The following is a 15,311-nucleotide window of genomic DNA, read 5'->3' on the forward strand; positions in this document are numbered from 1 at the left end:
TTTTTTTAAATGTATTTATTTAATTAAATAAAAGTATTGAGTCTTTACGTAAACATTGGCGGAAAATATATTTAAAAAGTGGCCCGGATTCCAGTCCGGGTTTTGGCTCTCTCCGTGCGGGTCAGTAAAATGGCTGTATCTAACGAAGCCTCGTGTTGGTTGGGTTCGATCCCTGCCTCTGCCCGGGCTCAGTAACTCCCACAACAATCTCTGTCGCTTCTCCGCGCGTTGTATGGAGCCTACATCATCTGTGTAAGCCGTTTGCGGAACCGGAGGCGGCAGCCGGATTCGGTCCGGTCCGAGAGATGGGAATGAACCGACTCAAGGATAAATGGTTGTGAAGAATTATCGGAGCTTTTGATTGTGACTGACTCGCCGAGAGAGGGAGAGAGGTGGGGGGGTTTATCATGGCCGCTCAGGTCGCTAGCGCCGCCACTCTCAACACTAGCCCGCCTTCCGAGCTCAAAAAAGCGGATCGCGAGTCCAAGGAGGACTCGGCACCGGGCGAGAAGCAGTCGGAGAAAAAGCAGCCCGGGTTGGACGGCGGCTCGCCGGCTCGCGCGGAGCTGCAGGACGGGAGCGACGGTGGAAATGCAGCGGGAGGAGGGGAGCCTGAAATGAAGAACGGGAATGGGAACCCGCCCAGGGCTAACAATAATAACCAGAATGACTCTATCGGACCTGAGGGAAACAACCACCCGGGCATGGCCCATCACCACGGCCCCGCTTTTCCTCCTCCTTCGTACGGATACAGCCAGCACTACGCTCGGGCCCCTTTTCATCAACATGGCGGACAACAAAGCCCTGGCATGGCAGCTGCTGCGGGTCCGGTCGCTCAGTCGAGCAATATCATGGACCCGTACCAACCCAACTCCCACGAACACGGCTTCTCCAACCACCAGTTTAACAACTACAACCCATTCCCTCACAGGACTCCGTATCCGGGCCAAGCGTACGGCATGAACTCCCCTCGCAGCTCGCAGGCGCCGACAGCTGCGGGGCCGCCAGCTAAGCAGCAGCAGCAGCAGCAGCCAGCAGCGGGCGGACCCGCGACTATGGCCGGCTCCTACGGCAACCAGAGATATAACATCGGAACCCCTCAGCCTACATCCACGCCGACTCTTAACAAGCTGCTCACTTCCCCGAGCGCCACACGGGGCTATTCCAACTACCCTTCGAGTGACTACAGTAGCCAAGAAGGAGCTAGCAAGGGACCAGCAGACATGGGTGCTAGCGGCCAGTATGGAGGGAACAATCCGGCTTGGCAACAAAGGAGCCATCACCCGTCGCCAATGAGTCCGGGAAGTGCCGGCCAACCCCTAGCTAGAACCCAGGTAAAAAAGCAGTGTGAACCGGGAACGTTATTAGCGCTTTTTCGCGTCTCCTTCCCTCCTGACTGCTGCACACCGTAGCAGGCCAGCCATTGTCTGGGACTAGTTCTCAAAGACTCTAAAATGGCTGCCTCTCCTGTGTGCGTTTTGCTTTACTACCGACCTTTATGGAAACCCTACCCCTCTGTAGATATTCGATACAAACAGACGATTCTTTTACTGTGTTTTGGGAGAAACGACGGAAGGTTAAGTCGGTCCGGTGAGGCGAGGAGGCCCGACTTTGTGAAGGGGCCAAACCCGAGGAAGAGCGAGCGGGTCGCAGTAGCTTCCGTAACTCTGCTCTGTAATTCGCGCTTTGATCGTTTATATACGTGGTGTCGAATATTGGCGATTATAGGTCTTAAGGCTGCTTTATAACTTCGGTATTGTCTCGCAAAGGCGGTTCTGTAAATATGGCGGAAGAAATGTGTTGCTAGACGAATTAGCATAACTTCTAGTCCAGCGACGTAAAGTGGTCCGTTTAAAACGGCCGTAAAGCCTCGGAAGATGTGGAAATGATGACATGGCCTTTACTTTTAAACGGTCTTTGTGCTGTGGCTGTGTTTGTTTACCCCAAAATAAGTGTGTGGTGGGCGGCAGGTTGCCGTTCGCACAGGGATTTGAATTGTGGAGGTAAAATCCCTGTCAGAGCCACGAGATAGTTGGTCTTGAGTTGACATGCGAGCTGGGATCTGATTGGCTCCTCATTCGATGCTCATGGCCATTTATCGTTACATGTGATGCAGTGGGACATTAGCTGATATGAACGCATGCTGTTGAGGGGTCACCACAGGTTCTGCCCACGCCTCCCTGCTGTATGTTCATAAATATTGCTAGACTGACCTGATAGCGACTGTGCCTCCAGCATCATATCACTAAATGATGTTGGGTCACCACCCCGTCCACTTAATCCTTCCGATCAGGGTTCTCAAACCAGTCCTCAGTGGGTGCAGGTTTTTGCTCCAACCCATCATGAGGACTGTAATCAAACGATTCTGTTTCAGCTGACACCTGATCAGTTTACCTATCTGTACTTGTTTGGTTGGAACACAATCCTACAGCCACTGCAGCCCTTTTGTGGACCAGTTTGAGACCTCTAGTATAGATTGTGCCCCCCACATTAACCAGGAAGTCAGTGTCTCGAATGGCACACAAGTTCAACTCTGACTGAAAGAATTCCCCCAATCCTCCCCCCCAAGCCAATCAGGAGGCAGTCCACCATCTCTCACCCACCAAGGGAGTTTCCTCTCTGTCTTATGCAGATTAGCCATGTGCAGCTCTTACTTATTTCACTTTCTTACCTTAGATCTGCAAATGTCACACAATATATTTTGCCTACTGTTTGTATAGGCACTCTGCAAAGGAGGCCCTGGCTGATGTAACCGAAGTTGAAATGATCATATTTCAAAATATAGCTCCTCTTATGATTAGATGGCCTTTTTTAGTTGCCTTTGTTTTGACGTGAAAAATAAAAAGAATTCAAATATCTTATTCTGCCAAGAGAGACCAAATGTGTTCCCCTTTCCTTCTTACCGTATTGTGAAAGTACTTCCGTAATGTAATGTCACTCATCCCCAGTCGTATGACTATCTTGGGAAAGCTAAAAATCTGTTCAATTTAGCTTTTCTGTTATGTTTTCTACTGTGCGGATTGTACGAGTAGCTCAGCAGTAAGTTTGGAAGCACCAAAGGTGCAGCTATTTAGAAACCTTTTATCGTAGCGAAGTTCTATTGTTAAATCTATCTTGCTCCACTTCTCTTGTGTGACAATGTGACACACCTCCTGTCTTCTTTTTCCAGCCGTCTGGTCCGATGGATACAATGGGGAAAATGAGAGGACAGCCCTATGGTTCGGGTAGTCCATACAGTCAACAGTCGCAGCAAGGGCCGCCCACGGGTCCTCAGCAGGGTTCGGGTTACCCTGGTCAGGGGTATGGCCCGCCGACTCCCCAGCGATACCCAATGCAAGGACGTACACCCGGCAGCATGGGCGGCATGCCTTATGGCCCACAGGTACATGGCTGTGAACAAGGCATGATGCTCGGTGGTCGTCTTTCATGGTCTTCATCCGAGTCTATGCATTCTTTTCAGATGGGATCTTATGGACAGCAGGGACCAGGTGGATACAGCTCTCAGGGCCAGGGACCCTATTACGGTCAGCCGGGCCAGGGCCCCCATCCAGGTCAACAGCAACCTTATTCGCAGCCTCCACAAGGGCAAACAGGAGGCCAAACACCGTATCCCGGGCAACCACATCCCACACCGACATCTGCTCCTCATGGTCAAAGCGGACCCCCTTATCAGCAAACACACATGCCCCCACAGTCACAAGGGTCACTGCCAGGATCATCCCAAGGACCCCCTCAGTCTCAGCCACCGTACTCCCAATCTTCTGCCCAGCAGTCTGGCCAGCCTCCCTATGGCCAATCGCAGGGTCCACCTAGTCAGGCCTCACAGCAGCCCAGTTCTCAGGCTCCTCCAGGATCCCAGGGCCAGTCGAGCTACCCAGGTTCCACACAGGGACCTCAGCAACCTCCGTCGCAGCAACAACAGACTCAGTCTCAGCCTCCTCAGCACTCGCAGGGGCAGCCTGCTGGGTACCCACCGAACCCCCAGCAACAGCAAGCACAACAGACACCTTATCAGCGGTTTCCTCCTTCACAACAGCAGGTACTGTCTCCTGCTTGAAATGATACCCACACAAATTCATGAAGTCAGTCTGTGACTGTAATGGTATGAACTCTCGTTCTGTCAGGAGGTGTCGCAGGACTCTTTCCAGTCCAACGCTGCATCATCCACTCAGCCTAAAAGTGGCCCAGAAGACAGCCAAGGCCGCCCCTCCAGCCTTCCGGTCAGACATACTTATGTAATTTTCAGCTTTACATTTGAAAGCTCTTTTACTTCTTTCATGCATTGTTATACCTTTCTTGGCCCTTGTACCAGTTGCCGTTAAGTGTTATCCTTCATATATTTAATTAATACTCACAACTTACCTCTTGCCTCAATAAGATTAGTCAGCTGTTACAACAGTTAGTGTTATGGTCTTTTCAAACCAGCCACCTTCTTGCATTTAAATGTGTGACAGTGGAGAGGAGGCTGAAATGCAACGCAACGCAATGCAACGCATTGCACAATAATGTGCTCATGGCTTTTAAAAATGTTTAAACAACATAATCTCCGACTGCAAGGCAGTTTGTTGTTGTGGGAAAATCGCATGGCACATCTCAGGCTACATGCTGACTCAGCTGCCATCCTACAAACCTTGGTAACCATAACAACGGCAAGAGCAATGCACACGTTTTCGCTTTGAAAAAGAGAAACCAGGACAAAGGCCTTTGGATCTGTGTTGCAGTATTGCAATGTTAGCAGATCCACAGAATAGCACCATGGCAAACCTAAGGAAATGTTTCTGATCTTCATCAATGTTCTCTTCTTTCTGTGCTCAGGACTTGTCAGGGTCTATTGATGACCTACCTACTGGTACAGAGGGAGCTCTGAGTCCTGGTGTTAGCACGTCAGGGGTGTCAAGCAGCCAAGGGGAACAGAGTAACCCAGCCCAGTCGCCCTTCTCCCCTCATACGTCCCCACACCTGCCAGGCATCAGAGGGCCCTCACCTTCACCTGCTGGCTCACCGGCCAGCACGCCTCGAGCAGGACCCTTGTCGCCTGCAAACATGCCTGGTAAATTCATCTTTGTAACTCCTGACATTATGCTTCAACTTGGGTGTTACATTCCACTCGCCATTTCATTGGCAAAAATGAAATGAAATCTGCTTGCACAGGAACCCAGATGCCTCCCCGGCCCTCGAGTGTACAGTCGGATGGGAGCCTACATCCATCAATGAATCAGTCTCCAATGGCCCAGGAGAGAGGTGTGCTGTAAACTCAAATGACCGCTGATATTTGAAGGTAGAGGGGTAAAAACGAAGGTCATTCATGCTCTCTTCTCTGTTATGAAGGATTTATGCAGAGGAACCCTCAGATGGCTCCATATGGCTCCCCACAGTCAGCCTCTGCACTGTCTCCCCGTCAGCCATCAGGGGGTCAAATGCTTTCTGGGATGGGCCCATATCAGCAGAACAACTCTATGGGAGGCTACGGACAACCAGGAGGGCAGTATGGTCCTCAAGGTGCGTTAAATGGTTTGAATTTAGACTCTTCAAGTGTATATTAATAAGAATGTATCATTCAAAAGGTGTTTGGAGTAGTTTTCTGTTAGGGGTTCAAACTTTGCCTGTGTTTCTTTCGTCGACTCTGTGGGATGCATCTTTGCCTTATAGCAATAGCTAGCTATTGTAAGTCCCTCCCTCTGACTCTGACTGTTGCTGCTATTAATAGCTCCGAAGCAGAGAGTCAGCTGACGTACCAGAGCCTCCTGTCAGTAGGGCTCATGCTGTGACGAAAGCTTGTTGCTCAGTGCTAGCACACTGTAGGGAAAAAGATCTCCCTGAACTTTAGTGTAACTCACATTTTCCCTGACGCTGTTGTGTTGTTCAAGTAACACCCTTTGTCCCCTTCAGGTTATCCTCCTCGGCCGCCTGGATATGGAAATATGCCCAATGCAAACTATCCTGGTCCAAACATGGGTCCTATGAGTCAGGGTGGTGGGCAGCAATATGCCGGTATGCCTCCTGGACGAATGCCTCCTAATCAAATGGGGCCGCGTCCATATGGCCCGAATATGAATCCCAACATGGGACCCAATATGAATCCCAACATGCCCCCTAACATGGGCAACATGCCGCCCCAGGTGGGCTCAGGAATGTGCCCTCCTCCGGGCATGAACAGGAAGCCCCAGGACCCTTCAGCCATGCAGCACCATGCCTCCAATTCGATGCACAACAGGTTTGTTTAGGACTCGGACTCTTGTAATGTCCCTCTTGGTAACTAAATATAACCAAGTGTTTTGTTTTCCAGGATGCCAGGCTATCCCAACATGTCTCCTGGTATGATGGGCTCTGGTCCCCCCTACGGTCCTCCCATGAACAACATGCCTGGGATGATGAACACCCAAGGTGGCTCTCCATATCCCATGGGGCCAAACATGGCTAATAACTCAAGTGGTATGTCTAGAAAATAAGCGTTAACCAGTATGCTAATTTACTTATCTCACCCTGGTAAATGTCTATTGGCAGGTATGGCCCCCAGCCCTGAGATGAACAACAAGATGAATAACAAAGTTGATGGGGGCGCAACGCCGAAACCAGAACCTAAATCTAAGGTAAACGCGTGTTCTTGGGAACCTGCTGCGAAAATGGCAGTGCCTTTTTTTTCTGACCTTTTTTGCCTCCTCTTCTTCAAACAGAAGTCTAATTCTTCCACCACCACGAGTGAAAAGATAATGCGCCTGTATGAGTTAGGACCAGAGCCAGACAGGAAGATCTGGGTGGATCGTTACTTGGCCTTCATTGAAGAGAAGGCCATGGGCATGACCAACCTCCCGGCTGTTGGGCGCAAACCTCTCGACCTCTTTCGCCTCTATATGTCTGTGAAAGAAATCGGAGGCATGACACAGGTTAGCGACCACAGTAATCAATACTGCAGCGTATTCCGTTTGCCTTGTCATAACGCAACCCCGTCTCCATTTTTAGGTGAACAAGAACAAAAAATGGCGAGATCTGGCCACTTCCCTGAATGTGGGTACATCCAGCAGTGCTGCCAGTTCTTTGAAGAAACAGTACATCCAGTGTTTATATGCCTTTGAGTGCAAAATTGAGCGTGGCGAGGACCCTCCTCCGGAGATTTTTACAGACAATAAAAAGAACCAAGCTGCTAAGGTTCAGCCTCCCTCTCCAGGTTAGAACTCGTTCATATTTATCATCTGTGAAGTGCTCATCATCACATCTGCATTTGAAGTTGTCAAATATTTAGCTATGGCTGGTTGATATTCATTAAAGTCTGTACTGTATCTGTGTGCTTCTCTATTTTCAAACTGAAGCGTCACTCTGCTCCACAGCTGGGTCAGGGTCCTTACAGGGCCCGCAGACACCCCAGTCGACCAGCAGCTCTATGGCTGAGGGCGGAGATTTAAAACCTCCGACTCCAGCTTCCACACCTCATTCCCAGATGCCGTCCATGCCACCAGGGTCCAGGTGAATCTTTTTTTTTATTATTATTTTCCAAACTTCTTGTTTGAGGTTTATCAGCCAGGCTAATTCTGTTTTCCCTGTTTCCCTTTTTCCCTCCCTCATATCTGCTTCTTTGCCAGGAACAGTGTTAACCTCCAAGACCCCTTCTCTGACGGAAGTGATCCAGCTTTCCCTCGGAAGAACATGACACCAAATTCTGCCTATCAATCAGGAATGACCCCTGAAATGCGCATGGGTGTCTACGAACCAAACAAGGATCCTTTTAGCAACATGAGGAAAGGTGTGCACCTGAACAAAAAAAATCACGTTCTGTTTCCGCTTCAAAGACTGGACTCTAAATGATGTGAAATTATTTCCAGTCGGGGAGCAGTTTCTACCTGCGAACCAGGGCCCTAACAGCGGTGTGGGTGACCACCAACAACAACAACAACAGCAGCAGCAGCAACAACAACAGCAGCAGCAGCAGCCTCCTTTTAACCGAGGGCCTCCTGGGGCCATGGGCTCAATGCCAATGGGACCCAGGCACCAGTATCCATATGGACCAGGCTATGACCGGAGGTACAAGCATGTTTATCTTGTCTTAACTCCAGAAGTATGAGGTTATATATGTGTGTGTGTTAGCAACATTGTTTTTTTTTTTTTTTCATTTTAATCTGAACGCTGGAGGCAAATGAAATGAGAACATGGGGTGTGTTCCTCTTGTTCACAAGTTCTGGTGGACTTTGGAAAGAAATGAAATTTTCTAACATGAATCTGTATGTTGGACTAACGTTGAACTCAAAAAGCAAAAGCGAAGTGGCAGTGTATGATTTGCTGTTGAGTCAAACTTACAAACTTCTAGTCCTCATAGCTGCACCATCTTGGAGTCAAATCCTCGAGCTGTGAGCAGTCACTATTGAGCAAACAGGCCTTTTCACCAAATCACATTACAGAAATAGAAGTATAATGTTGGCTTACACACAAATGTGTTTAATTTGGTCTATTTTTGGTTGTTTTTCCTTCCAGTTTGAACAAAAGTGTTTATTGTAAGACAAATGTGTACAGTTTATAGCGTGGAATGCTCATTTGCAAAGACGTCATTGTGGAACATCTAAACCCGTGATGCAAATCAAGTACAAGTAGGAATTACTACTGTTATGTGCGCTGTAACTGGATATGTGAAGATGAAACACTTGTTTCTCACCATAACTTTATGTACCTGTGTTTGTTGAACAAAGTAATCTCAAAGTTAAAAAGCAGAATTGGAAATTCTTTTTGACCCAACAAAGGGGCTCCACTTTTGTCATGCTACTGTAATCGTTAATGGCCTTCTAAAACTGGTAGTTGGGATGCTGTTTCTGTAAGTAGCTGGAAAATGCAGTGCTGTGTTAAGTTGGTGTCAATCGGTTTAGTTAGGAAAAGCTACTTTATATTAGTTGGATTTAAGGCAAGTGGGTATAGTTGGCATGGTAACAACATGGGTACAACTGAAATAAAGCAAGGGTGACATCACTAAGAGTTAGAGGTTCTGAAAGTGCATGCTCCTCTATCATCCATATGATCAATACTGGTAGATGGTGTGAAATGGCTGCTGGTGGGACTGCAGGTCTTCACCAGATTTAAAGGTTCTGTCCCAATGGCTGCCTTGTTTGTCATCCCTTCCCTGAGGACACTCCAAACTTTTACGGTGACCGCTTTAGCACACATTAACAATTGCTTTATTTTCCAGACCAGAGCAAGCTCTGGGCCCAGAAGGCAACATGGGATCAAGTGGTTCTCAGCCAAACCCTATGATGCCTGCTAATGCCGAAACCGGGATGTATTCACCAAACCGCTTCCCGCCACAACAGCCACGGTCAGTCAGCATACTGTGACACAGTTTTAAGAAATATTCAACACTTTTAATTACACATCTTTTTTTGAGCTCAAGTCAAAAATGTTCAATATATTGGTTCTGTCCTTGTTTTCATCATTTTCTGTACTGAACCGTGATGTGTGGCTTCTGCAGAGAGATTACTCCACCTGTGTTTTGTTCTTGGTCGGTCTTGAACTGAGTTGTGATGGTTCAGAATAGAAGTTTCACTGGAAGTCCTGGGCCCAGTCAGGAGACTTCCATAGCAGAAATCCCAGGCACAGAACGCTATGCTTCTATGACTGACTTGACTTTGTCTCATCTCCGCACTTAGATGTGAAATCTACTAGAAAATTCTTTTACACAAAACCTGGAGAATATTGACTCCACTATCATCTGCTTAATAGTTGTCATGTGTATGAGATCCATTTTCACTCTACTTCATCATAGTTCTCCTTTAATGCTGAAACACTCCCAATGTCATTAGTTGGACTAAACATCAGTCAAAGCAATGGCTCTAAAGTGCCTGTTCGTCTCCTGATGTCGTCTGGTGCAGCTGTGGACTCCTCAACTTGATTAAGGGCATAAAGTGTATTTTTCCATTGAAACTCATGAGATTGGACGTTTGCAGGCATGATTCCTATGGTAATCAGTATCCTGGGCAGGGAACGCCCCCTACTGGCGCCTACCCAAATCAACAGCCTGGAATGTATCCGCAGCCTCAACAGGTAATGGCCCTTGTCTCTTGTGTGATTCTATAAGGTGCTACTGTTTTTGTGGTTGGTTGGTGGGTTTTACAGTGCCAGTTCAAGTTTGTCATTTGTTATTGTGACCTTTTTCGTTCCCTCCTCAGGCGTACAAGCGTCCTATGGAAGGAGGCTATCCTCCTTCGAAGCGACATGAAGCCGAGTACAGCGGCCCTTACCCTGGTGGGCAGCCTCCACCTCAGCAGCAGCCAGGAGGTGCGTCTGCACCCTCCTCAGGACAGCAAGAGTCCTACAATCAATATAGTGCCACTGGACCCTACCCTGGCTCGGACCGCAGACCCCCAGGTCCAGGCAATCAGTTCCCTTTCCCATTTGGTCGTGATCGGATGCAAGGAGGGTCGGGACCCAATTCTCAGCCTTCCATGCCTCCTCAGATGATGCCTTCTGGGCCAGATGGTCCTCAAGGAGCCATGTGGCAGGGACCACGAGATATGAACTACCAGAACTACCACAACCGGCAAAGCGGTCCTGGAGGTCCACCTCAAGGACCCGGGTACCCTGGTATGAACCGTTCTGAAGAAATGATGTCGGCAGATCAGCGGAATCACGACGGGCAGTGGGGGGGACAGATGGGTCCGCGGCAGCCTCCATATGGCCCTGGGCCTGGTCAACCCATGCCTAGATCAGTGCAGTCCAACTACCAGCCACCTCAGGGTGTACAGAACCACATTCCACAGGTGTCCAGCCCAGCATCCATGCCCCGCCCTATGGAAAGCCGGACATCTCCCAGTAAATCTCCCTACATGCATGGGGTCATGAAAATGCAGAAGGCTGGCCCACCAGTGCCTGCCTCACACATAGTGCCCCCTCCTGGACAGTCGCCTCTAATAAGACGGGATATGCCTTTCCCTATGGGCTCCGTAGAAGCAACCCATCCCATCCTGAAACCACGGCGGAGACTCACCATGAAAGAGATTGGTATGTTTTCTTTGTAGTCCTATCCATATTCAGGCTTCAGTACTAGACCTTGAATGTTTTTATTTGTCCCAAATTCAGGTACCCCTGAAGCGTGGAGAGTCATGATGTCACTAAAATCTGGTCTACTGGCTGAAAGCACCTGGGCCTTGGATACTATCAACATTCTCCTCTATGACGACAACAGTATTTCCACTTTCGATCTCAACACGGTGAGAGTCGTCTGCGGGGGGATCAGGAGGGTAGTGATCGGTGTTGAAATCCACATGTCTAACATTCCACGGGCTTCTTCTCTTTTCAGTTGCCTGGTCTTCTGGAGCTAGTGGTGGAGTATTTCAGACGATGTCTCATAGAAATCTTTGGTATCCTTCGGGAGTACGAAGTGGGGGACCCCGGCCAGAAGACACTTCTTGATCCTGATGCCTTGAAGCAAGACTTGCAAAGCACTGAAGACGAAATTCAAACTGAATATTTGGATCATGGTGAAGAAGAAGATGAAGACGAGGAGGACGAGGAAGACTTGGAAAGCCCTGATGTGCAGAGAGCAGCGGTCAAACAGGAGAAACTGCAGGAGTGCTCAGACTCACAGAGGAAGGATGAGAAGCCTGAGGATGAAGATGCGAAGGCCAAAATACCGTCATCAGAACCGACAGAATCATCACAGTCGTTGAATAACAACGTTGACAGACCCCGACAAGCCAGCAAGTTTGATAAGTTTCCTCTCAAGGTGGTACGAAAAAGAGACCCATTTGCTGCTTGCCAGGCCAGAAATCACGGCAAAGCGCAAGGCTTTGACAGCGGGCTGCTTCATTGGAGTGCAGGAGGAGGCGATTCCACCGAGCACATTCAGACACACTTTGAACCCTGCAAGGATTTCATGGAGCCTAGAGAACGATTTCCTGTTCCCCAGAAGTTGCTGAAAAGGCAACTGCGAGAAGATCTGCAGGAGCTATGTTTGCCACCGGAGCCCGAGCGGGACCATGATAAAGAGCTCACAGAGAATTCCCCGTCTGATAAATCGCTTCCAGAGAAGGAGTCGCCCTCACTCAACGAAGAGGAGAAGAAAATGGATGACAAGGCGGTGGAGAAAAGTCTGGAGGAGAACGATCGGCCCATGGCGTCTATCGGCGCCGTTTTAAGCCAGCAAGCTCCGCAGACCGGTCCCATCTTGGAGGACGAGCCTCACAGTAAAGACGAAGGTCCGTTAATTGCGCTGGCTCACTGGCAGGATTCATTAGCCAAGAGGTGCATCTGTATCTCCAACATCGTGCGCAGTCTTTCCTTCGTTCCAGGGAATGACCACGAGATGTCCAAACACCCTGGCCTCTTGCTTTTACTGGGCCGTCTGATACTGCTGCACCATCGGCACCCCGAGCGCAAGCAGGCCCCGCTCACGTACGAGAAGGATGAAGAAACGGAAGAGGGCTCGGGCCAGAGGGACGAGTGGTGGTGGGACTGCCTGGAGCTACTCCGAGAAAACACACTGGTCACGTTGGCAAACATCTCCGGCCAACTGGACCTCTCCATCTACCCCGAGAGCATCTGCTTGCCCCTATTGGATGGCCTCCTTCACTGGGCCGTGTGTCCGTCTGCGGAAGCTCAAGATCCATTCCCCAGCCTCGGCCCACACAGTGCGCTCTCACCTCAAAGACTGGTCCTGGAGACCCTGAGCAAGCTGAGCATCCAAGACAACAACGTGGACCTCATCTTGGCTACTCCTCCGTTTGGACGCTTGGAGAAGTTATATGGGAACCTGGTGCGGCTAATCGGCGACAGGAAGGTGGCGGTCTGCAGGGAGATGGCCGTGGTTCTGTTGGCCAACTTGGCCCAGGGTGACACGATAGCTGCCCGAGCCATCGCAGTTCAGAAGGGCAGTGTAGGAAACCTGCTGGGCTTTCTGGAGGACAGTCTTGCGGCCACTCAGCTGCAGCAGAGCCAGACCTCTCTGCTACACCTCCAGGGGATGCATTTTGAACCCACAAGTCCGGACATGATGCGACGAGCTGCCCGGGCTCTGCACGCCTTAGCCAAGGTGGAGGAGAACCACTCGGAGTTCACACTACATGAGTCCAGACTCCTTGACCTTTCGGTGTCGCCCCTTATGAACTCGCTGGTTTCTCATGTTATTTGTGATGTACTTTTTTTGATAGGCCAGTCATGACAGCTGTAGGGAGCTGTGGCTCCACTGTAAGGGGGAGGGGCTTTATCCTCATCCCCTTTCCCTGGTAACCTGGCTTGTGTGTAATGGGGCAAGGAAATTTCAAGTGACTGTTTTAATTTATGAAAATCCTTCAGATTCCATTCTGAGCCCTCAGTACTCTGTAAGGGTGGTCGGAGCCATGGTGGATTATACACCAGGAAACCCACACAGTGACACTACTTGCAACACATGCCAACTGGACGACGCGGAGCTGAGCACCACCATTGGGAGACTGTTCTGCACTAGGGGAAAAGTACTTTTTGATAAAGATAAATAAATGATTAAATAAATAGCTGAAAAACAAAAACTGTAACCAAAGTTGCTGTCTCGTTTACAGTGAGTTTGGGAGACGCAGTGTGCCCTAGCTTTCCCCTGGAGGGCACAATGGGTCTGTAACTGGTTGAACACATTCAGAGGTGAAGCAGACTGACAAGTGGCCTACTGGTTGTAGTCGCCGTAGTTGGATGATCTCCAGTCAGCCTGACCACAGGCGACCTGCTGTCAATAGAAACCTTCACCGGGGAGGCCTGTGCAGTGTGCAGTAGATTGTAGGACTTTTTCTGTACTGTACTGCTCTTGAGTGTAAGCATTCTGTAACACACGTTTCACACAGAGGCTGGCGATGCAGCTCTTCTAGAGTTTCGAGGTCATTATAGTTTGGTGTTAAACAGAAAAATGGCTTTCTTCCCCAAAGTATCGAGAACCTACAACACCCTTACCTCCTATCCCTTGATTGTATCAATACCCTTATGAAAAGAAATCACCTCTTAGGACTGGTTTTCAACTCAAATACAGCTTTGCTGTGGTGTATATATCCTGTTGTACATTACACTTTCTGTGTCTGTCTCTGTCTCTGTGTCACTATTCTCACTCTTGTTATCGGTGAGTGATGGAGGCTGACATGAGAATAGCCCACGACCTCCAGCTCTCGCCAGTTAGACCCACTCTTCTGGTCTTTCCACAGCTCTGTAGAATAACAGACACAGCTCAAACATGTTCTCTTCTGGTACAACAAAAATAAAATAGATGAAGTACACACTTGACATTTTTTTTCTCCAGTCATGGATTCTGCATATTTGTATTTCAGACTATGTAGCTAAGACATGTAAATTCCTCCCTTTCCCTTTTTTGGCTCAATGAATATCATTTATTCAGTATGAAATCTTTATACTATATGTTCCACGTGGTAAGAATAAATGTACATGAAATCTTCGTAAGCTGTTTCATGGGTTTTGTTCTTCTGAAAGACGACCAAGATTTGAGCTTCTGCGATGACTTTATACAGACACACATTTAAAACACCTGGCTACCGTTTCAAAATGCCGTCTTGCAGTATGAGGTGGCTGCTGCCCTTTATTCATCACGTCACTGGTGCTGAAATACTTTTAGTTTGCCAGTAAAGTTTGACTTCGTGGCACAGTGACGGTCTCCGGTGCAGCCGAATCACAATGGTTTATGAGGCATGGTTCAAATCAGTAGGGTGACAGCCTCCTCTATCTTCATAACAACACGACCCACCCGAGGAGTCCCTCTGTATTACTGTTCTCAACTTACTGAGACGTTCTCATGATCTGTGGAACAACAAGTGGATCGCGCTCTGGCGTGGGAACATCTGGGACCTCTCGGTTTGATCAAGATGAAGTGGCCTGATAAACTTGCTGCAAAACAGAGTCCTCTGCATTTCATGGCCATGAATCATTCAGTACACATTTTAGTAGACGGTGGACAAGGCTGAAACGACAGTAAATGCCGCATCCAACACCTTGGATAACAGAAAAAAGTCCTCACTGCTATTTCTTACCTCAGCAAAATAATGGCAACAACTGAAGATGGCTCAACCGATCATCCGGCGTAAATGACTGAAGACGAATAAATAATAATCTATGAATAAATGTTGAAATCAAATTTCAATGAAGCTCGGTGTCATTGCTGGGATCGGTTCGTACGTTCGCGTGTTGTGCGTATGTAAGAGGGAAGTTGACAGCGTCATTAAACGCAGCACAGTGCGCCATCTTTTGGATGACGTCTGGAATTGCAGAAATCGGTTTAACCGGAAACAGATAATACGAATTAGCCCTTTAATGTATTTATCAACAGTGGCGTTGTAGTCGTACAATACAGTTTTGTAGCATTGCATCAT

The 15,311-nt window shown here is 48.7% G+C and overlaps 1 protein-coding gene across 6 annotated transcripts; it reads left to right on the plus strand.

The window, feature by feature from the left end:
- The first annotated feature begins 106 nt into the window (after positions 1-106).
- Positions 107-14,403, plus strand: arid1aa (AT rich interactive domain 1Aa (SWI-like)). 6 transcript variants are annotated; one of them, XM_053888109.1, is made up of 20 exons: positions 107-1,334; positions 3,170-3,382; positions 3,461-4,039; positions 4,125-4,235; positions 4,816-5,050; positions 5,152-5,241; positions 5,329-5,499; positions 5,890-6,214; positions 6,287-6,432; positions 6,505-6,590; positions 6,675-6,884; positions 6,961-7,165; positions 7,308-7,461; positions 7,578-7,738; positions 7,818-8,016; positions 9,167-9,292; positions 9,921-10,017; positions 10,143-10,974; positions 11,053-11,183; positions 11,273-14,403. In XM_053888109.1, exons 1-20 carry the CDS (start codon positions 408-410, stop codon positions 13,130-13,132), a joined length of 6,858 nt encoding a protein of 2,285 aa, XP_053744084.1. In that variant the 5' UTR covers positions 107-407; the 3' UTR covers positions 13,133-14,403. The 6 variants fall into 6 exon arrangements, with proteins under 6 accessions (XP_053744084.1, XP_053744085.1, XP_053744088.1 ...); XM_053888110.1 differs by having other exon boundaries at positions 7,584-7,738; positions 11,273-14,402; XM_053888113.1 differs by having other exon boundaries at positions 7,326-7,461; positions 11,273-14,402.
- The last annotated feature ends 908 nt before the right edge of the window (positions 14,404-15,311 follow it).

The sequence above is a fragment of the Synchiropus splendidus genome, chromosome 15 (genome assembly GCF_027744825.2).
Source record: "Synchiropus splendidus isolate RoL2022-P1 chromosome 15, RoL_Sspl_1.0, whole genome shotgun sequence".
NCBI lineage: Eukaryota > Metazoa > Chordata > Actinopteri > Syngnathiformes > Callionymidae > Synchiropus > Synchiropus splendidus.

Excerpts from the sequence above, each read along its gene's own strand:
- arid1aa (XM_053888109.1), top strand. The coding sequence starts at position 408 with ATGGCCGCTCAGGTCGCTAGCGCCGCCACTCTCAACACTAGCCCGCCT. Across the intron at positions 7,166-7,307 it reads GGTTCAGCCTCCCTCTCCAG|CGTCACTCTGCTCCACAGCT; the intron begins GTTAGAACTCGT and ends TTCAAACTGAAG. Across the intron at positions 7,462-7,577 it reads TCCATGCCACCAGGGTCCAG|GAACAGTGTTAACCTCCAAG; the intron begins GTGAATCTTTTT and ends CTTCTTTGCCAG.